Raw genomic sequence first — 24,217 nt, forward strand, 5'->3', positions numbered from 1 at the left:
AGTTAAAAATGTAAGTTATTATTTTAAAAGTTCAACTTTGAGTCAGTTAGTTGAAATTTTGACGAACCTCTGCCTGGCATGTTTTTTCCAGTGGCAGAAACAAACGTATTTCATAGCCCTCGTATTCTTTTATGATAAAGAGTGTATGCGTGTTTCGGCGGTGCCTTGCGTATTTCCGAGGGAGCCTGAAAGCAACTGCAGTCAGTGGCCGCGGCGCTGTGAGCTGATCTTTGTGCGAACGAAGCAGCGCAGCAGTCGTAGTTAGCAACCGACAGCAAACACACTCGGAGACGGCGGCGGGACACCGATTTTGGGACTGAAAAACAACTCATCCGGCGATTACAAAGTGACTGGGACTGCCTTAAAATGGTAAGGTGACATTTTCGAGCTGGGCCGGGGGAGATTTTTTTCCTCCCAGCTTGCTAAGCGGAGAGCCAGCAGGCTAATGCTAGGCGGTTAGCGAACTGTTTTCCTGACTCATTATTGAGAAGCTCGAGGAGCTAGGCTGCCATTTTACACCAGGCTGTTAGTCTGTCCTGGCCTCTGCCTTTGACTGTGAGAAGACAGCCTTTATGTTGAATACAGTCCCAGTACCACACATGTGTGTAAGCGATTGATAAGTGTGGGTCACATAGAGGCTGTGTTTTGATTTGAAGCTGGTCCATCCATCGTCCGGGCAGCAGACGAAGCTACGAGGCTAATCGAGCCTCAGAGGCTAATGGGAGCTAGCAGTATTGCGTAGCAGCGCCTGACTCCATTCCGGGGAATAATCACAGCGAATATTTTCCAAATTAACAGACGCCGGGGATCATTATATTCAAAATATACCCAAGTATCCGTTGGGGGTAGGTTTTTTTCGAGCACAGCCCCGTGGACCGTGCGGTGCGGTTTGGTCATTCGAACAGGACACACTCCTGGAACAACTGGTGGAGCGGAGCAGCGATACGGTCGCTCATTTCCTGAGATATTAGGAGAAGCTCGGAGTCAGAGGTAGTGCTGACACCTGAGCTGCCAGAGCGAAGCAGCTGTTGGGAAAGGTCTGTTTTCATACTAATCGAGATTCCTGGATATGCGTCCTCACAGTTCTCCTTAATTTAAACAGTGCACTTATTTTAGACACTGATCATTAAAACGAGATATTAAGAGTCGATGGCAGTTGTATCGGATTCTAACTCTTTAGTTTAGTTCACTTATTATTTCTTCCCTTTTATGGAGTCCTAGAATTTGTCAGGATCCAGGACAATATACAGCACGAGTCTGAGTTACACCTCACCCCTTTGTGTTTCTGGAGTAATGGGAAATGTGTGCAGCGATTTATTCAACATAAAAATCTAAATAAGGCAAAATCCGAGTTTTTACAAGTCTAAGGAGTTTGAATCATGTTGTCTGAGCACTTTTTTAAAAAGTCCTCCAGGCTTCAGACAGTCAGAGCTTTTCTTTGGATGTTTGTCTTTTGTTCTGGTCCGTCAACATGATCCCACAGTGCTTCAATGCCTCTGTGGAGGTCAATCCACAACTGATAGTCGTCAAATGTCTGTTTTCTATTCATATATGTCTTTGTTACATGGACAGTGTGTGTGGGCTCATTGCTTTCATGAGTAACTGTGGGATTGCATGGTGACTTGTAATCTAAACGTCTCTGTTTATAATTCTGACCATTGATGCACCAGTGGATGAAGTCCACCCTGAGAGCTTGACGGAGCCCCCAGTGGCTGTGGACACTCACTGTTGTGCCGCTCTCCTCACCTCAGTACATGTTGGCAAACAGAAATTTTAAATTTGGATGGATACATTTCTTTCTTTGAGGGCTCACTGTACAACATGTCAAGAAGTGCCAAGACTTTGGCAAATAGTGCAAGGAATGTCTTTTTTTAAATTAAATATATTCAGCTAAACAAATGAGAAAAAGTGATGCTTTTTTCCTTTTCCTTGCTTGTTTTGCTCCTCAGGGAGAAAAACATAAAGAAGCGAGGGCATTGCTGTATAAATATTTGTTTAAATGAAGCGCTGTCTGGCACTTTTCCCCCCACAATGACACGCAGTGTTTAAATATGTGTTTTAAGGTGTCGGAATAGCCTCAAGTTATGGTGAAGTCTAAGTTCTAAACTTTGTTCCATAAATCTGCGTCTTCGGCAGTATGTAATTGTGAAATAATTGGCTCAGTTTGACTAAAATTGTGTAATCAGAATCACCTTATTACTTTGAGTTTGTCTTTATATTGATTTTAAAGCTGACCCCCCCACGCAGTTTTAAAATGCTGCCGTTCAGAGGAGTTTTAAAAGACAGACGTTTCTTCCCTGGGTTTATGGCCTGCTAGTTTTCTTTATCAGGGCTTTTATTTTGAAGAATAGTGTTGATTATTGTATTTTGATGTACACTTTTGTCCTCATAAGGGAGGCGTCACCTAATCTTATTAAAAAAGAAAACTGATTATTAGACCAACAGGTGACGAAAGGCCTTTATTATAGTGGGCTAAAGACATTAAAGCTTTTTACCATCTTCAGAGTCTAAACACAGCAGTTATATTTCCACTTCTGTTGAACCTGTCACTGTCCTGCTGTTTTTACTGACCCTTTTGCTTAAAGCTGAAATGTGTCTGATAGTTCAGGTCATCTTGTTTCTAACGCTGTTTGTTCAGCACGTGCAGGTTCAACAAAACTTGATGGCCTGAGTTTAAAAATGACGTCGAGCACACTGATTGGCCGGCTCCTTGCAGCTGACTTCACCTGTGAATCAAACCTTTGCTTGATTTGCTTTTCATGCTGGTTTCAGCCGGTTTACCATGAAATGAAGTGTTTGAGGTACTGAAATAAGGAAATGTTTATTAGAGAAGGCGAAGAGTTTGTTTCACATTTGTGACTGTAGATCTGTATGAACTGTAAACCGGAGCAGAGCTCACTTTTGTAAGAGCAGCCTGAAAAGTCTTGTTACATCGCTGAAGATGGTGCTAAAGTTTACGTCTGTAAGTTTGTGTTGAATCTAAGAGCTATGGCCTCGCCTCTGCAAGTGCCTGGCGACGACGTCAGCATTTATTCACTTGTTTCCTGCTCTGCAGTTTTGATGGCGGTGGGCTTTTTCTCTCTGATCCATCGGTCTCTCAGAGACGTGGGGTTTCAGAAGGGTTAAAATGAACGCAGACGCACATTAAAGAACAAGGTTTGACTTGAAACTGATCACAATCTAAACCTTTACAGGTGTTACCTGATCAGCAAGCTTGAACATGAAGAAAAGTGTTTTTCTTCCTCAGCTGTTCCCATCCACTGCTGTTTGTTTTAGTGACAAAGCTGTGGGATTGGAAAGGAAGATGAAATGAAATCTGCCCGTAAACAGACAGACGTCTTGTTTGGCTTCCGTCTGTAAATTTGGCAGATTTACCCCCAAAACACACCGGGTGTGTGTCTTTGGTGTCATGACTGATGCAGTTTTGTTCCAGCTTTGTAATCATGTTCCAGGTGTTTCAGAAGAACTTTTATTTTGAAAATTGAGCTCATTCTCTCTGCTGATTCTGCGTCTGACTTCCTGTCCTCTTCCTCGACTCCGTGGAGCTCGACACAGATTCCTCAAAAGAAGCAATAAGCTGGGCTCAGTTTTAAGCAACGTGAAGCCTCCGCTCTCTATTTCTAGCAGCATATAAGGGCGAGTGGAAAAGGTGCTAAACTACATTTATCTTAAAGCTTTAGTAGCTAATTAGTTTTATTTATATTAGTCATCAAAATCTACTAATACGCTGTGTTTTGTAGATGGAGCCAGCTAAGAGTGTATGGTGTAATGGAAAAATGGTCCAGTGAAACATGTTCTGGAAATATGGAAAATGTAATGCTGCACACTGAATAACTTAACAAGTGCTGAATATTGATGCTGACCTTGACCTGAAGACCTGCTGTGCTGAGAGTGAACACACAGGAAGAACTCGGGGCAGCATAAAGGGTGTAGTGTAGGTTTGTATAGTAACCACGATGAAATAGCTGCACACCCATCCTTCCTCACTTGCGTGGTTATTTGGTGGATTTGCCACAGGGCAAAACACAACAAAGAAAATGCTCGGTCATATTTTGAGCTCGGTCAGCCTCTTTATAGCTTGAAATAACCCCAAAATGCAGCCTGTGTGCCTTCCTCCTGACACGTTTATCGATGCCGTGGAGCTGTTTGTGGCACTTGGATATCCCTCGATCTGTGGCTTTCAGGCTTATGTTGCTTTTCCGTGTGTAGCATGATGGGAAATATGCATGTAAAGTGATTTATTTTTTCTTCTGGCTGCCCTCTGCTCCTCATGATGGGCTCTTTCACAACAGCTCACAGCCTCATGCTGAGTTCAGATGTCTCATCCATTCTCTGCTCAGCATGGACGCCTGAAATCTGCCTGTTAAAGATGACTTGTGATCTCTGTGGACATGACGCGGTCTGTAAACAGGACGGTGTCATTAGGAATACTTGGAAATGGCTAATAAAGCGATTTAAAGGTGGGAAAGGGAAACGTGTACTTATTTCTCATGTTTGGTTCAATTTACTGAACCTACTATTTGTTCACATTAATATCAGTGTTGGAAATCTACAGCATATAGTTTTACTTGATGTGAACATACACAGATATGAGTGTACCAGCCTGATATCAGTGTTTTTCTACATACTTCAAAGGATATTAATATAAAGTTTCATGAGCTCAAACTGAGAGGAGCTGACATAAGTGAACTGAGCATAGATTTAATAAAGGCCATAATCAGTCTGGTTAGGTTGGTGTCAGCGTAGAGGCTGATCCAGGCTGTGCATCAGTGCATAGAGCACAAAGGAACAAATGTTTCCGTTATTGGCTGATGTGCTGATTATTTCCTAAATTAGTCTGATTCATAATGTCTGTAAAATGTCCTTGATGATAATAATAACCAGAAGAGATGGAAATACCTTTTGTCTATAATGAACCTCACACTGCATCACTGACAGGAATCAGTGATAGTTTCTGTCCAGGTCTGCGACACAGATCAGTCAGTGTCACCAAACTCTACATAGATCTGTATTGAGCGCACGCAAAAACGTTTGCAGGTGCAAGTGTTGCATTTTGAGTGAAGAAAAGCTGAATTTGAGTGAACAAAATTCATTCCTGCATGCAAAAAATGTATTTCAGCGTCTGCTGTCACACACACACACACACACACACACACACACACACACACACACACACCAGCAGCCCCTCTCGCTCAGTTTTTGCATTTGCGCTCGCTCACAACATTTCTGCCCGTGCGCGCTCAACTCTTTCTCTACACAGTTATGTTTGTGCCACAAAACCAGCCAATCACAGACTTGGATGCAAAAAAATCTGATTGGCTGTTCTGGTCTCCAATCAGCTCGAAATGACGAAATGCAATATCCCAGAATCCATTTGTCCAAAACTCAAACGAGGCAGTGGCGGAGGAACACAGAGGGGCGGAGTTTGAAATATTACTCTGTCTGGGTCACAAAATAAACTTTTAAGATATTTTCAGGAGAGAATGTTTCTGTGTAAACTTCTAATACCTGCTCCATTCATCAAGACATCACATATTTGCATAAGAGCTCTAACGTTTTCAGAGATGCCTGTTACCCACCAGCTGACCGGGTCACTCGGGTTAAACATAATATGAAAGGCTGAACTGACAAAAAATCACCGACTACATCAAAATAATTTTCTCCTCAAAATGCAACACTTGCACCTGCAAACTTCTTTTTACGTGCGCTCAGAATAGTGGCACAAAGGTTTTCCTGACCCAGGTGGCCTCTGGGAGCTGAAGTTTTACCTTGTTTAACAAGCGGGTTATTAAACTTGCTTATGCTGACATGCTTATGTAAATTAAATCAAGGAATTTTCTTTGGGAGGTCCTCAATATCCACGCAAATAAATAAATCTGCTGTAATTTAAAAATAAAAAAGTTCACCACAGCAGTGGATCATTTACTGTAAACATGATGGATTCATTTTAGGAAACATGATTTAAAAGTATAGCTGTACATAGTAATGTGTGACCAAGGGTACACATTACTGAGTTAAGATGATCCTGTTGTGTCAGCTGGGACTCTGAGGGTTCGTCTGCTTGATGTTTGAGATCCTTGGATGTGACGTTTTGTTTGCGTGCTCATCAGAACCCGATTTATGTCACAGTGGTTCAGATGATTTCTAATGTTTGCTTCTGTTGGTAAAGCTCCCATGTGAACTCTAGGTGGTGTGTGAAGCGCGCTGGCAGGTGTTGGTGTGTTTGGCGGTGGTTTGTTTCCTGGTAAATGTAGGGTAATAGGTTGTGGAGTCTGTCCCAGACACACTGATACTGGGCTAATCTGATTTACCGAGCACTGCGTGTTCCCTGCTCTTTCTTCCTGCTTCCTTCCCGTTCAGCAAACCTCCCTCAGGCTCGGCTCGAGCTGAGAAACCAGAAACATGCAGGTGAGCTGTGAACCTCGGGAGTCGCTTTACCTGTCGGCCACACTGTGGGACAGGTGATCATCAGGCAGAGGTTGATATGAAAGCTCACGGAGGCTTTGAAGTTATTCTGCAGCAGCCGAGCAGGGTAAGAACTTACAGCAAATCTTTCTGGACTTGACCCGACAGAGGCGTCATAAACCTGTTAACTCTTCAGTACAAAGTCTGTGAGACGCTGTTCACACTGACGTGTAACTAGAACTGAAGCCATAAGTGCTGTGGAGCCAGAGACTTTCTGCTTTAGTTCTTGGTTTATTCTGATTGTGCTGCTGGTTTAAAGCATTTAACCGTTTGCAGTCGTCTCTGATAAGAAGTAACTGTAATCTTGACTTTGAGAGAAACTTTTTGGGCTGCGTCAGTTAAAATGACTTTCAACTGTCAAAGTAGTGAATGGTAATAAAGAGTATTTGTAATACACTTCTGACATTGGAAAGGCTGGTTTTAATGAACAGGACTGACATAGGATTTCAAAGCCAAGTTGTCTATAGAAACGGTGGACAGGAAAACAAACTGGGAGTAACCCAGACAGCTGTTTCACACTTCTTCACATCTGGCTCATTAAGCTCCATTTTGGAATGAATACCTTTGTGGAACAGATTTTCTGTCTCCTGGTTTAAAACTTTGAGTGACATGTTGTTCTTGACTTACCTGGTTACCTGGAGGTGCTGAAGCCCCGCCCACAATGTAAATCAGGACAGAAGAAGAAATGAAGTGAAACAAGTCTGCCTGTTTAAAAGTGGCAGAGATGGCTCTCTTTGAAGTCTGCTCTTTTCTTCATCGTTCCTGAATGAGCTCCGCCCAGTCCCCAGCACACTGTTAGCATTACCCAGAATGCTGTTCAGCAGGGCCATTTTAGAAATGCGTAGTTTGTGTTAGTAATGGTTGCCATGATGCCATCTGATGACCCCTCTGGTGCACGAGCGCTCGCTGCAGTCTCCTAATGATGCGTGTTTCTTCTCAGGGAAAAACGTCCACCTCAGCCTTTTATTGGAGTAGAAGCAGCTGAAACAGGAAGCAGAGTAAACTGCAGCGCGCTCCAGCAACTGTGACGCCACTTTTGGTGCACACGGCTTATTAGCAAGGGGCGAAGCAGCAAGCATAAACCACATTAACTTATTATTGTACATAAACCGTATGATTAGAGCCCTTAAGTGAGAAGAATATGGTTAATGCAGCACCTGTCAGTGTGCTCGTTAGCGTGCCTAGCGGCCAGTTGCATAATGTACTTAAACCACTTGGGAAGCCACAGGTGGTGCTTCGGCGTTCTCCTGCATTGAGACCTTAATGTCCAAAGAAGAGGAGCGGCGTTTTGTTGCTCCTCATCATGAAGCTTCCTCATAATCAGACGTGGACTCCTGTGGGCCTTGTTGGTGTCTGTGGTTCAGACTTATCTGGGTCAGCTGACACGAGTCACGACCTCTGAGCTCCGCTGCCTTCCTGCTGCACACAGAGGCGTTGTTGATAACCGTGGGCTGGGATTCCCATTTCACAACAAGCTCTCTGCGAGCTTCCGTTTCCTGTTACTCGCCGTCACACGGCTGTGGGGCTGATTATAGGTCAGGCACTGCATACCTGCTGCTGTGGGAATCTGAAAGCTGATCACAGCGCCGCCGTGAAGGGCACCTTTCTCACCGCTGCAAGAACAGGAAACGGCGGAGACTGAGCGCTCTTACACTCTTACCTGCTGTGGTCCAATGAGTATTCACAGGTATTGTCTGCCCCAGTTGCCACGGCAACAGCTCAGGTAGGGGCTACCTTTTGCGTTTAAGCGAGGATCTGCTGAAGAGGAGCCAAAAGGTTACAAAGCTTGACTCAGTATGAAACTGCTAATAAGTTCAGGGAGGAAAAGAAACACGCGAGGCTGCTGTGAAGTGGACATCACACTCATTTCTATTTTTAGTGTTATACTAGAGCAGCTTTTCATGATCGACAGATCAAAATAACCCCTTGGGTACGTCCCCTGTCTGAAACAAGCTGAGCTGGAGCTGAGTGCTGTGTTTAGGATCTTCCTCAGTGGCGTCAGCGCTCATCTTCATCACACTGCTGTGTCTCAAGTGAGTGCAAAAGTGAGTTTTACTGTGATTCCAGTCAGAAAGAGGTAAGGCTGGGCCATATCATACCGTTCACGGTAATACCGGTGTAATGTTGGGCAGCCATAAGAAAATGAAATATGGCGATAGAGTATGGGTAAAACGCGCATGCGCAGGGCCTTTGTTTTCATACACACATGGCGGAAAAGCATGGCGGCGACGGAGAATGAGGAGAGCGAAAGTGGATCGTTGAATGAAACCAATGAACCAGAACTGGTTTGTAAAAATGCTGCAGCTTCACTGGTGTGGAACTGGTTTAGCTTTCGTCCGTCAGACACACAACAAAGCACTATTTTTGGTAGCGCGTGCTAGCGGGCCGTCGTTATTACCGTGTTGTTTGGAAAATACGGCGCACTTAAAATCAATCCTTTGATTTTTCTGAAAATCGACAGAGCCCCTTATAATCCCGTGAGCCTTATGTATGAACTCTGGTTGTGTTTACTGACCTCGAAACGATTTTATGTGCACGGCGCTCGAAAATCTGTCAAATGTTTCAGTACGACTTTGCTGAGCTACGAAGCCGCACCGCTTGATGGATTGTCGGAGCATTACGGCTATTGTAGGCGGAGCCTCGCGGAGTGATACGTACTGTGCTTCACCATAATATTACTGTATTGTGTGTGTATGACCTCTTTTTAAGTTTTGTGGATATTATACATGGTTATGCTGAGGATATGTCGGCCAGTTTCCACTGGAAATGCCTTTTGGTTAAACTGTCAGCGAGGAATTTGCGCTGTTACATTTTTATATAACTTTAATGCACATAAAAAACAGCTGCTTGTTTAAGTGAAAACACACTGATGTTTGTTTTGCACTAATAAAGTTGTGGAGTTGTAAAGTATTTTGTCTGGTGTCAATTATATCGTCAGTTATATCGTTATCGCAAATTTTCAAATGTATATCGTGATAAATATTTTTGGTCCTATCGCCCTGCTCTAGAAAGAAGCCAACACGAGTCGGTTATTTCTGCTGGAACTCTGCGTATTATATCTGAGCAGTTGCCTGTTAGACGCTCACATAAGGTCTCAATCAAAGACCCATTTCCAGTGTTTCATTTTCTACGCCTTCAGAAGCAGAGCTGTAGCTGAAACGACCTGCAATCACCCAGACTGGTCGTTGGAAGGAAGTAAACAGACGATTTTGCGCGTGTCACGTCCTGAATATCTGGCCCTGATAGCCGTGAGTGGTCATGCCTGCTCCTGCTAAATATAGCAGCGCTTGCCTACACGAAGCAGCAGTTTGTGCCCGTCCACCCTCCTCTTCCTCCTCCAGTCACACAGCAGCAGCTTCAGTCTGTTTTCTCCCTCTTCGTGTCTGTTCTCAAATAATCAGAATTATAAACATGGGCTAGCAGTGAGCCGTGTCTTTTTATGATTACCCATTCTCTTTTAAACATAATATTAAATGTTAATAACTCACAAGGTTCGTGCCGAGCAGCTTTTCTTTATTTCACTTCTGTGGTTTCCCCGCAGAGCTTCAAAAGTCCATCGAGCAATCTGTCATGTTTCCTAACCTTTTGTTCCTGGATGGTCGGCTAATGTTCATAAAAGTTAAACACTGTTTGTTTACTGTAGTTGGTGTAATTATAGCAACTAATAGAGCTGTTTATACTAAAATAATGCTAATAACAGGTTTATTAGCCTCATGTGACTTAAACTTCATGAAGTTGATGTTTGAGGACAGATTTTATTGTTTCCATCGGGACTTCAACACAAATGTGCTGGTTTAGTCTTTGTGTCCAGCTCTCAGCTGAAGGCCTCTGTAACTAAGAGCAGCCTCATCTACTCTGCCTTCTGTCCCACGATATCTTCTTTATAAGTTTGCTTTGGTCTCTGTTAGACCACGTCCTTACAAGTGATGACTCAATCGCAGCTGCAAGGGCTGCAGCTGGTGAAAGACTTTGTTTCCTGACAGGATGATGGCAGTAAACACAGAACATATGCTCAAAAAGCTTATTAGCTTACATACTGCTACCTGTGCACGTTTCCTAACATACATATTCTTCAGCTTGTGATTGTAAATCAAAACAAAGAGCCAGTAAGTCGAGTGGATTGTAGTTCAGACCTGGTTGCTTTGTTCCTAGTGTCTCGGTCTCTGCGTCTCTGTGGCTTCAGAGATGTTGACGCTGCAAACCGTGGCGTTGGTTTACCTCCTGCTCGTGTCCTGTCAGCAGGGATGAAATTACAGCTGTAGGTCTCTCTGTTATCCCTAATGATCCGGCCTCTCCGTGCTGCCGATGTTTACCCTCTTCGTGGTGCGATAGTCGTGACTCAGTCTTTCCCACAGGATGGGTTTTTAAACTCCTTCCTGAATCTAGGAACCTCATGGCTTCACGTCCCAAAGTTGGAAAGAAATTCACTACCTCGCACGAAGCATGATCCAACCCCAGCAACACCTTTCTTCTACTCGTATAATTAAGACAAGACTTTACAAGGTTTTCCCCCCTCATGAATGTGCCAGTCTGAATTTTTATCTGATCTGTTTGCCAGTGTTTGCTTTTCTTTTTTTCAATTAGAAATTGCCTGTTGACTTCCCAGACTTTCAAAATATGATCTGAGTTGTCCAGTATTACGCCAGTGGTTTGAAAAACTCCCAAACAGGCCTGTTTAATTGTTTTTAGCCCTTCAACATGACAATTCAGTGTTTTTTCTGATTAATTTAGAATCTCCCAGAATGCATTCCCATACTGCCAAAGCAAACACAGGTTATAAATGTAGGTCATTGTGTTTGTGTGTTTCTCCTAGCAACCAAAAAACCCTTATTGACTGTGGAGGTGGAGTTCGTGTACAGTGAGGCTGTGGTAAGGGAAACTAGGCAGGCGCTGTAGTGGCTAATCTCATTAGCTGACTGACGCTGGGTCCGGTCAGCATTGTGTCTGCCGGCTCAGATCCAGGTGTCAACAAGGTAAATCCAGGTAACCTACCTGGCTAATCACCAGCAGGGCCTGCTGCAGTGATTTTTCAGCGCCGTATGTTTGAAGGGAATCCTTAAAAACACAAGTTTTGGTGAAGCTTTTATTTATTTTTAAGTCAAAGATTGTTAATCAGGTGGCTTTTTGTGTCTCTTCGTTTTCTGTGCAGGTCATCTGGTGAAGACTTCCGAAGCTTTTAGGTGGAGGAGTGGCAGACAGCGCCACCCAGGCGTGCAGAGTGGGACCCCTTCCCGTCTCACATAACTGACGACCAGCTTCCCGAGGCCGCCACCATCGTCCCCAGATGGACTCCAGACTCTGAGAAAAGAGCGAGGCAGTCGGGACCGAAATCAAGCGAAGGAGAGGAGGCGCAGGGGGAGGAGCACACGCTCGCTGGAGCAGGAAAGGGAGGGCATTGGTAGGGAGCGGAGAGGACACTGGGCTCCACCACGATGTCGTCAAATAGGACCCAGAACCCACACGGACTGAAACAGATAGGCCTGGACCAGATATGGGACGACCTGCGGGCTGGCATCCAGCAGGTGTACACGCGGCAAAGCATGGCCAAGTCACGCTACATGGAACTCTACACGTATCCTGTGTGACTGCGGGTGCTGCTGAGTGTGTGTGATCATACAAACCAGCTTTATTAAGTGTGATAAACAGTGTGTCACTGAGCAAGAGGCAGGAAGGGCATTTAGGAGCAGGCTCAATCAGTAAGCATTCGGAGTAGTACTCTGACACTGGCGTAACAGGATCTATCTAGAGGCAGTAAAGCTGGAGATTTCCGTAGGTGTGGAAGGATTATTCACGGTTGGCTTCAGCTGCTCCGGATTGGCTCTGGCCTGCTCAGATCTTAGGTCCTCTTTTGGCAGGACGCGGCAGTTGGCCGTCAGCTTGCAGTCGCTCGAGTTTGCTGCCGTGCTGGGCTGTGTTCGCCGCAGGTGTCCTGCGGTGGAGTCGGTCTCTGACTCCCCTCCAACCCCCACCACCCTCTCCTCTTTCTTTAAAATACATATTTATTTGTTTTATTTACAGGAAATCCCCTGTACAAAGCCACAGGTCCAGTAACTGATGTTTAGCAATAATTGTGTTAAATCATCAGGTTTCTGTCTGCTCTGCATTATTGTGAATAAAGCGCCTTGAGGCAGCTGTTGTTGTGATTTGGCACTTTAAAAACAAAATGCAGATGAAACATTGAATTACATTATTAACCAAAATCACCCTGATCAGGATTTTTGCTTCATTCAAGCAGCCATAGCTTCTGTTCTATTGCCTCTAATGATTAATGTGGCTGCCTTAAGAAGAACTGCAATATCCCTTTAGTGCTAAAAGTTAACAACCTAACAGCAAATTTTCCGTGTGTGTTTGTTTCAGATGGTTAATCTCACTACCGTGTTACTTCCTTTTCTCTGAAGCACAAACTTTTTTTTTTCTAGTCGTTTGTTCCATTAATGAGTTTCACACACGGAGCAAACAGGAAGCAAACCTTTGATTCAGAGCAGTGTTTGTGTGGTTGAAGTTGTGTTTGAAAGAATTTCACTTTCTGATGAAGACATTTGGCTCCATTGACTCTTTATTAGACGCTCGGTTATCCAGACTTACAACGAACTGTAAGAGTAAATAGAAAATGAGAAGATTTGGTTTATTTTTTCCACACGTTTAGAAATTTCTTACATAGAAGCCAAGAAACAAACCACAAACAAGGCAGACGCTGTACGAGTGCCTCCCCGGCTGAGATAGGGTGGTGTATATTCATAAGCCTGCAGTGATTTCATTTTCAGGGACACTAAAGGGGAGAACATGGAGATTTCTTAATCATAAATAGAAAAACCATCAACATGTCTTCAGTGGTAATCTCGTGGCATCGCTGCTTTAGCTCTTCTGACGTCCTCACACAGGTTTTGGTTTCTAAAGGCAAACAGACGCTGAGAGTTACGAGTCCAGTGATCAGATGTTGATGTTGGCGTTCGTTACGATGCGCCGCGTTCAGTGACAGACTGAAACCTCCGACAGCCATGTTTGGAGGTTTGGTGACTCTCATACAAACACATCAGCACAGGGTAGGATGTGGGATGAAGGTCACGTTGTTCTCAGTAGAAGTTCATGTTTAGGGTCCCTGGTGGGCGGGGCCAAACAGACCTTCAGGGAAAGAATATCTGAGCTTGACAACAATGTTAGTCTTTGATATGCTGCTGCAGGGTTTGGATTACTCACCGACCCTGAGCTTGATGTTCACACTGTAATCTTCCCCCCACAGATTCCTTTCTACAACCTTTGAGTAGGTTTTAAAAGTTGGTTTCTAAAAGCTTTATAAAGTTTGTCTGTGTAAAAGAAAAGGTTTAAGTCCATAAAATGCGTCTGCAGGGGACGTGAGCGTAAAGTCTGAAGAGCTGATGATCCCCTCGTGCACCTTTCCTGCTAAAGGTTGCACATTTCCCTGAAGTATGAAATAAAGTCCACCCGGCCGTGGAAGCTCGACGCTGCGGTCGTGTCCCTGCAGACGGCCCAGGTTTAAACTGGGCTCTGTGCACATGTGCTGTGATTTCATGCAGAAAAGAGAGCGACGGCGAGGACATTCCTCACATACTTGCTGTTGATGTTACAAGCAGCCAGATGTGAGGAATGCAGCGGTTACCCTGATGTGACGTGCGCACCTTAACCCTTCGATCAGACATGTATATAACTATTGCACCAGCGTCCACCAGTCCAGCCAGGGCCGGGGCTCCGTGCCTCCAGCAAAGCCCTCCAAAAAGTCCACCACTCCAGGCGGGGCTCAGTTCGTCGGCCTGGAGCTCTACAAGCGGCTCAAGGAGTTCCTGAAGAACTACCTGACGAGCCTACTCAAGGTGAGTCCATGGTTACCAGTCGCAGCCTCACCGAGGGCACCACGGACACCTTTCAACTCCTCCTCCCTTTGCTTTCCGCGTTATCGTCCGCAGGATGGCGAGGATCTGATGGACGAGTGCGTGTTGAAGTTTTACACCCAGCAGTGGGAGGACTACCGTTTCTCCAGTAAGGTCCTTAACGGGATCTGCGCCTACCTCAACCGCCACTGGGTCAGACGAGAGTGTGACGAGGGACGCAAGGGCATCTACGAGATATACTCGGTAAGTCTGACAGTTCCTTTCTGTTTGAATGCACAGAGTTAAAAATGTAGTTCCAGCAGGACCAAGTTAAATACGTCACCTGTCCCCAAACAGCAGTTACACAAAAGCTTTACCTGACGGGTCGCAGTAGGAGCAGGTTCATAGCAAACACTGTTTTATTAAACTTGTGGTTCTCCTTCACTCTGCCTCCTCTCAGCTGGCACTCGTGACCTGGAGGGAGTGTTTATTCCGACCCCTCAACAAACAGGTGTGCAGTTTTCCTTCTTAAAGAAACAGCGCAGTGATTAAAATGCTGAATTCTGCACGTTTACTGAAGCGAACCTCTCTCCCTGTCAGGTAACAAACGCCGTTCTGAAGCTGATAGAGAGAGAGAGGAACGGTGAGACCATCAACACCCGGCTCATCAGTGGTGTTGTCCAGTCTTATGGTAGGTCCTCGAGTGCAACCGGGGAGTAACCAAACACAAGCAGGTTATGAGTATCAGCAATGATCAGACAGACTGAGAGCTGTGCATAACTTTCAGGCTGATGTGAAATTCTACTTGGTTTGGTGGGAGCTGTGAAGGGAGGCTGTGGAGACTCACAAGCAGCTACTCTGAGCGTGTGTTGGGTTTAACATGAAAAGCTGTCTGTGATCAGAGCAGCAGACTGTCTGCAGTGTCTTCACCTGTTTCACTTATATAAATACATGACATCTACCCATGCTGGAGGCTGCACACGTGTTCACAGCAGCTCAAATCTGACTAATTAAACCCAGCTGGAGATTTTTCTGACTGACTTTTGTGCAGCTGTTGAATGATTTGAATGATTTCAGAGTTAGTAACCTGACATCTATTCTGCAAAGGTCACACGTACATTATGTTTAAGATTTAACATGAAGATGCCTGCTCACAGCTGGGCGATGCTAACCACAGCAGCACAGGGCTGAATGAAGCTGGTTGCTCGCTGTGACACGTGGTGCTGTCTGCGAGCAGATGTTACATTATTGTTGTTTTAAATGAAAGGATGGTTTCAGACTAACTTAGATGTGTAGACACTTTTGTTTTGTATTAACAGGATGTGGATGCTTTCATTAATCCCACCTCTGTCCTCCTGCAGTCGAGCTGGGCCTGAACGAGGAGGACGCCTTCGCCAAAGGCCCCACGCTGTCCGTGTACAAAGAGTACTTTGAATGTCAGTTCCTCACTGACACAGAACGTTTCTACACGCGTGAGAGCACAGAGTTCCTGCAGCAGAACCCCGTCACAGAGTACATGAAGAAGGTAGGTGCTGTGCTGTCCAGCTGCAAACAGCTGTGGGCGAACGAGCAGAGACGCGTGGAGCTTTTAGCGCCGAGTCGTGACCAGAGTCCGTCTGCTTCCTCTGTGTGCGTTTCCTCAGGCGGAGGCCCGTCTCCTGGAGGAGCAGCGGCGTGTGCAGGTTTACCTCCATGAATCCACCCAGGACGAACTGGCCCGAAAGTGTGAGCAAGTCCTGATCGAGAAGCACCTGGAGATCTTCCACACAGAGTTTCAGAACCTGCTGGACGCTGACAAGAACGAAGGTAACCGTGTCCTTTCCCTGCTGGATGGGAGAGACGGCACCGTGACGCTGACAGGGACATATTTTTGCAGCTCTGATCCCCTCTGGTGTGTGTGTGTGTGTGTGTGTGTGTGTGTGTGTGTGTGTGTGTGTGTGCGCGCTGCATTCCACACACACTCCAAACATCGATCTTTTCCTGGATGACTCAAAGCTTTTGTCTCCAGTAACGATGGCCTGGTGTTTCACAGATGCAGCTTTCTGTGTGTTTCAGACCTGGGCAGGATGTACAACCTGGTGTCGCGGATCACAGACGGTCTGGGTGAGCTGAAGAAGCTTCTAGAGACCCACATCCACAACCAGGGCCTGGCCGCCATTGAGAAGTGCGGCGAGGCAGCGCTCAACGTACGCAGGACTTTTTTTTTTCACCTCAGTGTTTCTCGCTAGTTTAATGTAAGGAGTCGACTGAAGGAGAGGAGGCTCTGAAGCTTCGTTTGTCTGTCAGGTAGCAGTGAGATGATAAACGAGTGGCCTGTTAGTCAAACACACGGAGACCAAATGAGTTTGTTGGAGTTTTTAAAGCAGATTGATGGAGAGAGTGGGCGGATCCCTGAGCTCCATAGCAGATGTACTAACAGGACAATCACACGTTAGCATTTATGTTAAAAATGGCTCACAGGCTCTGACCTGTGTGTGTGTGTGTGCGTGTGTGTGTGTGTGTGTGTGTGTGTGCGTGTGTGTGTGTGTCCAGGACCCCAAAGTGTACGTGCAGACCACCCTGGACGTCCATAAGAAGTACAACGCTTTGGTCATGTCTGCCTTCAACAACGACGCCGGCTTCGTGGCCGCACTCGACAAGGTCAGTAACCACAGACTGTAGATAACAGATGGCAGCAGACAGTGTGATGTCATCCACTGGATTCCTACAGGCAGGTGAAATTTTAGACTCGTGGATTTGTCTCCTTTTGAAGGCGTGTGGTCGGTTCATCAACAACAACGCCGTCACCAGGATGGCTCAGTCGTCCAGCAAGTCTCCCGAGCTGCTGGCCAGATACTGCGACTCTTTACTGAAGAAGAGGTGGGTGATGTGCACAATGCATGTGAGCCGCACAGCTCAGCATGTCGTGTAGTTTCCCTGGACTCCTCCTTCTGAGGCTTCTGCCGTTGTCTTTTAAATAAAGTCAAACGTGCTCTCGCCAGCTCTTACTTTCTTCTTCCTCTGTGACCTGTTTCAAACCGAGTCAACACTTTCAGTCCTAAAAGTGAAACATTGAACGAATGATGAAAAGCTCTGTGACAAACAGAAGTGCACCACGAGGGGTTTGTTTGGGCAGCTGTTGTTTCCTGATCAGTGGATGCTGTTCCACTGTGGGGACTCTCCCCAGCAGGACTGCGCTCTCTGTGGGTTCAGTAACTCTGAGTGGCGTCTGCATCCTGACTGCTTTGTTAAACTCAGGACAAAAACAAAGACGCTTTTCAAAGCGCGGCGAGGTGGACGAAGCTGCTTACAAGCAGCAGAGGAGTGTGAGAGTGATGCAGCGGAGCAGACAGTGTTTACTTCATCCACACAGGGATGGTTTAGCTTTACTTCAGAGGCTGAAAAGAGTATAGCATCTGCCTGTCTGTAATTTAACCTCCAAATGAGATTTAAACAACATTTTGTTTGTTTTTGTTTCCTTTTCAGCTCCAAAAACCCAGAGGAGGCTGAACTGGAGGACACTCTGAACCAAGTGGTGAGATGCTGTGACCCGAGCTTCTCTGTAAGGTTACGTCTCTTAGTTTTGCAGTGAAACCAAAGACTTCATGCTGTTTCCTCTCTTAGATGGTTGTGTTCAAGTACATCGAGGACAAAGACGTTTTCCAGAAGTTCTACGCCAAGATGCTGGCCAAACGCCTGGTCCACCAGAACAGCGCCAGCGACGACGCCGAGGCCAGCATGATCTCCAAACTCAAGGTCGGAATCACATGCGTGTGCACTCGTTACACACTCCAGGCAGAGTGTGTGCGTGCGTGCGTGCGTGCGTGCGTGTGTGTGTGTGTTGTCTGCAGGGTTGTTTTGACTTCTTCTCTTCCTCCTGCAGCAAGCGTGCGGCTTTGAGTACACGTCCAAACTGCAGCGAATGTTCCAGGACATCGGAGTCAGTAAGGACCTGAACGAGCAGTTCAAGAAGCACCTGACCAACTCTGAGCCGCTGGACTGTAAGCACACAGACACACACACACACACAGCTGTCTAAATCAAATACACATTCAAAATAAAGTCTCACATGTATGTGAAGATGGACGCAGTTTCATTGTGTTTGTGTCACAGTGGACTTCAGCATCCAGGTTCTGAGCTCCGGCTCTTGGCCTTTCCAGCAGTCCTGCACCTTCGCTCTGCCCTCAGAGGTAATCCAGCACGCTTTAAAATTCGTTGTTCTAATTTCATTCTTGCTGATTTCAGAGATAAAACTCTGACTTCTGAAGATCAAAGTCGTGATTTGATAAAGAAACCTCTCCCCCCTGCAGGCGCTTCCACCTTTTCCAGGTACGATTGGAAAAGGATTCCCACATTTCATCTAACGGGATCAATAAGTCATAAAAACATGATCAAGCAGTGCTGCTGGTAATGAAAACGAGCTGCTAGACATGAAGGAGGAGGTGGAGGTGTTTTCATAATGTTGCTTATGAGTTATTGATCCCAGGAGTTCAAAGACATGAATGTCTTTTCCAACCAAACCTTGAAAAGTGAAGCGATATCGCTCCTCAACTTAAAGTTTTCCCCTCATGAATGTTTCGTGTCTGGTGAATTTAACACGTCGTAGGTTTTGTGATCCGGCAGCATCTGAAACTTTGAAGCTCTAGTTCAGTATTTAACTAAATCTCTCCTGTAAAAACAAGGACAGTTTGATTTCCTCATTAAACGTTTAAAGCTCAGTGTGGACGTTTGAGTGGTCACACATCAACACTTTGTTCTTTTTAAACGCCTTCAGCTGAAGGACGTGTGGATGGAGGGTTTAAATCGTATGCCTGGTATTTGTTTTCCTGCTTTATAAGCTGCGCTAAGAAAACGGCTGCTGCCAGAAGGTGCCAAGAAATAAAAACCAAATATGATGAGAGATCACAGGAGAGACGTGCAGACAGACGACTGTGGAAGTGGGTCACAGCTTTGTGCCGTGACAAACGGTGTTAATAAGAAGATCCCTTACAGGTCCACAGACCTCAGGTTGAGGACCGTGGCTCTGACCCTCTCCCTCTCCTCTTGCACAGCTGGAGCGGAGCTATCAGCGCTTCACGGCGTTCTACGCCAGCAGGCACAGCGGCAGGAAGCTGACCTGGCTGTATCACCTGTCCAAAGGAGAGCTGGTCACCAACTGCTTCAAGAACAGGTACGCGTGCAGTCTGTGAGCGCACAGGTAGGGGGCGCTGTGGCGCCACAGCTCTGGTGATCAGGTGAATCTGTGAAGTTTCATGAATCAGCCGTGAAAGTTGCATCAAATATATTTGAGATTCTTGCGCGGCGAGTTTGTTGCAGTAAATGTATTTTTGTGTCTTACCGAGTTTCTATTTCACACTGGAGTGAATGAAACACCACTTTAGGGACTATTTTCAGAGGCGGATTAATACGTGGGACTGTAGTGAGTATTTGGTGCCTCTGAAAGGTTTTAAGGCATCTGTGACACAGAGGAGCAGAATCTGAGGCTCGTGCTGAATTCTTCTTTTGTGGTGACTCTCAGGCTGGTAGCAGACCTGCAGAGCTCTGAGCGCACCGTCGTGAGGTACGTGTGGCGGCCGCGAGGAGCCGAGCCCACGCCGCTCCTTACTGTTGCTGTGCTTGTTGACAGGTACACGCTGCAGGCCTCCACCTTCCAGATGGCCATCCTGCTGCAGTACAACACGGAGGACAGCTACACGGTGCAGCAGCTCACTGACAGCACACAGATCAAAACTGTAAGCGCACAAACACCGCCGCCTTCCTTCGTGCTGCTCTGTCGCCGCGGAGCAGGCGTCTCTGACCCCTCTGCTCTGTTTTCAGGACATTTTGGTTCAAGTTCTCCAGATTCTGTTAAAATCGAAGCTGCTGGTGAGTCACGCTTTCTGTCCGGAGGTGAAATCCTCACGTGTGGCTGGTCTTTAGTTTCCATAGAAACGCTTTAGTAATGGCAGACCTGATGCTGAATCCAAACTTTGTGTCCGTCAGGTTTTGGAGGACGAGAACGCCAACGTGGACGAGGTGGAGTTCAAGTCCGACACCGTCATCAAACTCTTCCTTGGATATAAGAAGTGAGACACGCTCCACCTTAAATCCGCCTTAAATAAAAGTGTGCCTGTGATGTAGGAGGAGGGTGCTGAAGCTTGTTGCTCTTGTTTGCTGCGCAGTAAGAAGCTGAGGGTGAACATCAACGTGCCGATGAAGACGGAGCAGAAACAGGAGCAGGAGACGACTCACAAGAACATCGAGGAGGATCGAAAGCTCCTCATCCAGGTGCAGCTCCCACTCCACCCCACTCCACTCCACTCCACCCCACCCTCTCCCACCCTCTGCATCACGTTCAAAACATGCTGAAAAAAACCAAACACTGAGCTTTTCCTCCGTCTCCAGCAGAGCTGTATGAGGGCATGAAGCGACATAAAGTGGTTCAGTGCAGCTTCTGCTCCCCTAAAAGTCACAGACCCACAAACATAAGAGCATGAACACAGACAGGAACGCACAACAAGAATCTCAGAGTTCATCAGGAGCAAACGAGGAAACGTTTGTTTGAATGTGTGACAGAAGCAAAAACCTCTAATCCAAACAAATCAGTTTGCTAAAGATTCTTATCTGCGTTAAAGTAACGGTGTGTGTATGATCCCAGCTACGGTGAGCTCGTCTGAAACTGTAGAACAGTGACTGTTACAATATTTTCTGATCAGATTCAAACACATGAAACCAGACGGTGTGTGCCGCTGCTCTTCAGACGGCTGCTGTAGTCACTCTGTAAACGTAAAAAATGGGTTAAAGGGCGTCTTTGGGATCTGCTGCTAAAAGCCTAAAAATATTTCCCATGTTGTAAACATGTAAAAGGCGCCGTCGCTGGCATGCATCAGTTTGACTCTCCGAGGCTCCATGCATGGAGCCAGCTGTCAGATTTGCCCTCCTGCTCTCACACGGCGCTCCTGTGTCCCCTGCAGGCTGCCATAGTGAGGATCATGAAGATGAGGAAGGTCCTGAAGCACCAGCAGCTCCTGGCTGAGGTCCTGAACCAGCTGTCATCCCGGTTCAAACCCCGAGTCCCCGTCATCAAGGTAGGCGTGTGTGTGTGTGTGTGTGTGTGTGTGTGCGCGCGCGCGTGTGTGTGTGGGTCTCAGAGTGTGACGAGTGTTTTTTTCTCCCCCGTGGACAGAAATGCATCGACATCCTGATCGAGAAGGAGTACCTGGAGCGAGTGGACGGCGAGAAGGACACGTACAGCTACCTGGCCTGAGCGCCACCCGCCCTCCCCCCTCCCACCTGCCCGCCTGTCGCCGCCGGCTCTCCTTAGTTTCATTTTAATTTGTTATCTTTTTTGTTTTTTATTTTTTATTTTATGTCTGAGTAATAAAGTGTGGATCCCTCTGAGCGTGACCACCCTGATGATGACCGCCACCAAACCCGAGGGGGGGGGAGGGGCAGCTCGCTCCTCTCGCCTCAAGAGATGAAGGAACGAAAACGCCCCTCCCGTCGGAACCGGGAAACCCCTTCTTCACGCTCGCCCGTCCCCGCCTCATCGTGCGACTCGAACGCTCACTTCCTTGTTGTCATACTGTAAAAAAACAACCACAGACTGAGAGGAATAAACAAGCCCCGCCCCCCAATCACCACCCCCATCCCCTTTACGTAAGCGTGATGAAATAGCCTACAGCCAATCAGAGGAGAGCCGCATCCAAAGGTTTCTGCATGCTACTGCCTACCTGCGCCACAGCGACCACGAAAAAGATTCTCACGTAAGCATAAAGAGCGGAGTCGCCCGGGCCGCTGCTGCCGCACGCCCACCAGGTCGACGCCGGTCCTGTAACTTAAAGTCCGCCACTGCATCGGAGGAGGAGGAGCCGCTGAGGTCGCGTCAGAGCGAGGTCGGTGGGTTCGAGCAGGAGTCTCTGTACCGGACGGTGGACATTTGTATAGTGTGGTTCATTTTCTAAATGTGTGATGAATAAAAACAAGGAAAGATTTCTCTAATGCCCGCCTCCCCCGACACTCTGTTCACCCGCGTTTAAAGGGCCGGTACACCCTGAAATCAGTCACATGCTTCTGCTCTGGGTCAGAGGTCACAGGTCGTCAGTCACTGCACAGATAGGCTCGGGTTAATGGTGGACGGACAGGTGAGGGTCAGCTGATGAGCTCATATTGGGTTTTATTTAAATGTTTGTCTCTGATGTCCTCTTCAGCTCTCGATGTTGGAGCAGAAGCTCGCCGGCGTCTCGCTGTTTCATGGTTCACGTGTTGCTCAGAGTTTAGCTCCGCTGCTGCCACGTTCAAGCAGGTCGGAGCTGCAGCCCACCAGCTGCTGGAATATTTTTGTACTCGGAGAGACATGGTTCAGTAATGTTTGAGTTTACTCACTGCTGCTTTATAACAGCTGAAAAATGTAACGAGCACTTTGACCACAGGGAGGCAGCGACCCTCCTCTCGAGCTTTGAGCTCCATGTTTCATCTCGGTGCATCATTTCTGTTTAAAACAGTTTGTTCAAGTCAGCACGTCGTTCAGTTTGAGTTTCAGTGCAGTCAGATATATTTAATATTTTGATTTAAAAACCTTAAAATGTCTGTTTTAAATAAATTCATAATAAAATACTCTGGCATGATGTAATTATTTAAATTCTTAAAATAAATATTTTTAAAGCTGTTGGATAAAACTGGTTTTAATTCATCACCCCGAGGATCTGCAGGCTGGGTGACACACGGGTCTGCAGACGCACACTTGCACTCATGTCGGCTGCTGCAGGCTTCAGTTTGAACACTGCTGCCAAACAGGTCGTCTGGAAGGAATGTCATTAACTGTAAAACTCTGAGATGATCTGTGTGGTTTCTATTTAAAACAGAAATGATGCACTCACACAGAAAAATGACCTGTCTGCGCTGGAATCAGTAGCATGACTAACATGCATTTTGCACAGATGACTACCCACACCTTAGATTGCATTCAGCACTGACTCGCTGCTCCACCCTGTGGTTCAAAGCGGTATTACACGAGTGACGGTATTAAATGACCATATTTGGAGAGGTTTGAATCCTGATGAACGGAGCGTCCACAAGCTGAGCACAACACACAGACACAGGTTAATAAAATATTTGCACGTCACTGAAGTTGCAGCACACTTCCTGGAGTCACCCACCAAACTCGAAGCTTCAAACAGGTGACTTATTAAATAAAGTTCATATAAAGGTGGAGACTTATGGAGCCTCCAAGCGGCCGTTGGAGGAACTGCAGCTCTTAAAGTTTTACCTGTGATGAAGGGCTCACACTGAGCGGATGTAGACAACAGAAAGAAAATAGTCCCTGCATGAAAAAAAGCACATGAGTGTTTTTGGATATTTTAATGGAATTAGAGGCTCTCGATTTCTTTGAGCACCACAAAGTGTTTCTTATCAAAAATGAGGCTGATGTCTCGAACACTGGGCAGCCTGGACGATGTGAGGGGAAACCTGAGACCTCGGATCTGAAGCAGACTTTCACTTTGGGTGGTGGTGACTAAGTTGGAAACAAGTTCCTCTGCTTCATGCAGATTAGAGCTGAGATTCACTACAAAAAGACGCAAATCTGAAACTGAAATGTTCTCACTGGAGTTTCCACATCTCATTTAAGGAACCTGACAAACTTTATTCCACGCAGAGTTCCTGCAGATCTTTGAATTTATTAAATGCTAACAATCAGTTTATCAGGGATGTCAACAGATAATTAGGTTTATATTTAACAAATGGAGCCCAAGTTGCCCATTAACACAGGGGTGGGGAACTCCAGGCCTCAAGGGCGGGTGTCCTGCAGGTTTTAGATCTCACCCTGGGTCAGCACACCTGAATCACATGTTCATTACCAGGCCTCTGGACAACTTCAAGACATGTTGAGGAGATCATTTAAATCACTTTTATCTAAAACCTGCAGGACACCGGCCCTGGAGTTCCCCACCCCTGCATTAAGGGTGTGA

The 24,217-nt window shown here is 46.3% G+C and overlaps 1 protein-coding gene across 2 annotated transcripts; it reads left to right on the forward strand.

Annotated features, from left to right (window-relative positions):
* Positions 1–190: 190 nt before the first annotated feature.
* Positions 191–22,865, forward strand: LOC120717256 (cullin-1). Of its 2 annotated transcripts, none has more exons than XM_040005168.1 (22): positions 191–369; positions 11,615–12,037; positions 14,120–14,294; positions 14,388–14,555; positions 14,752–14,802; positions 14,892–14,982; positions 15,653–15,816; positions 15,935–16,097; positions 16,347–16,477; positions 16,824–16,931; positions 17,002–17,150; positions 17,757–17,805; positions 17,895–18,026; positions 18,154–18,271; positions 18,384–18,460; positions 19,322–19,440; positions 19,897–20,002; positions 20,088–20,135; positions 20,253–20,335; positions 20,432–20,537; positions 21,224–21,337; positions 21,436–22,865. In XM_040005168.1, the coding sequence occupies exons 2-22, from the start codon at positions 11,898–11,900 to the stop codon at positions 21,514–21,516; spliced, it is 2,373 nt and encodes a 790-aa protein (XP_039861102.1). In that variant the 5' UTR covers positions 191–369; positions 11,615–11,897; the 3' UTR covers positions 21,517–22,865. The 2 variants fall into 2 exon arrangements, with proteins under 2 accessions (XP_039861102.1, XP_039861103.1); XM_040005169.1 differs by having other exon boundaries at positions 17,044–17,150.
* Positions 22,866–24,217: the final 1,352 nt, after the last annotated feature.

The sequence above is a fragment of the Simochromis diagramma genome, unplaced genomic scaffold, assembly GCF_900408965.1.
Source record: "Simochromis diagramma unplaced genomic scaffold, fSimDia1.1 OVJJ01000097.1, whole genome shotgun sequence".
Taxonomy (NCBI): Eukaryota; Metazoa; Chordata; class Actinopteri; order Cichliformes; family Cichlidae; genus Simochromis; species Simochromis diagramma.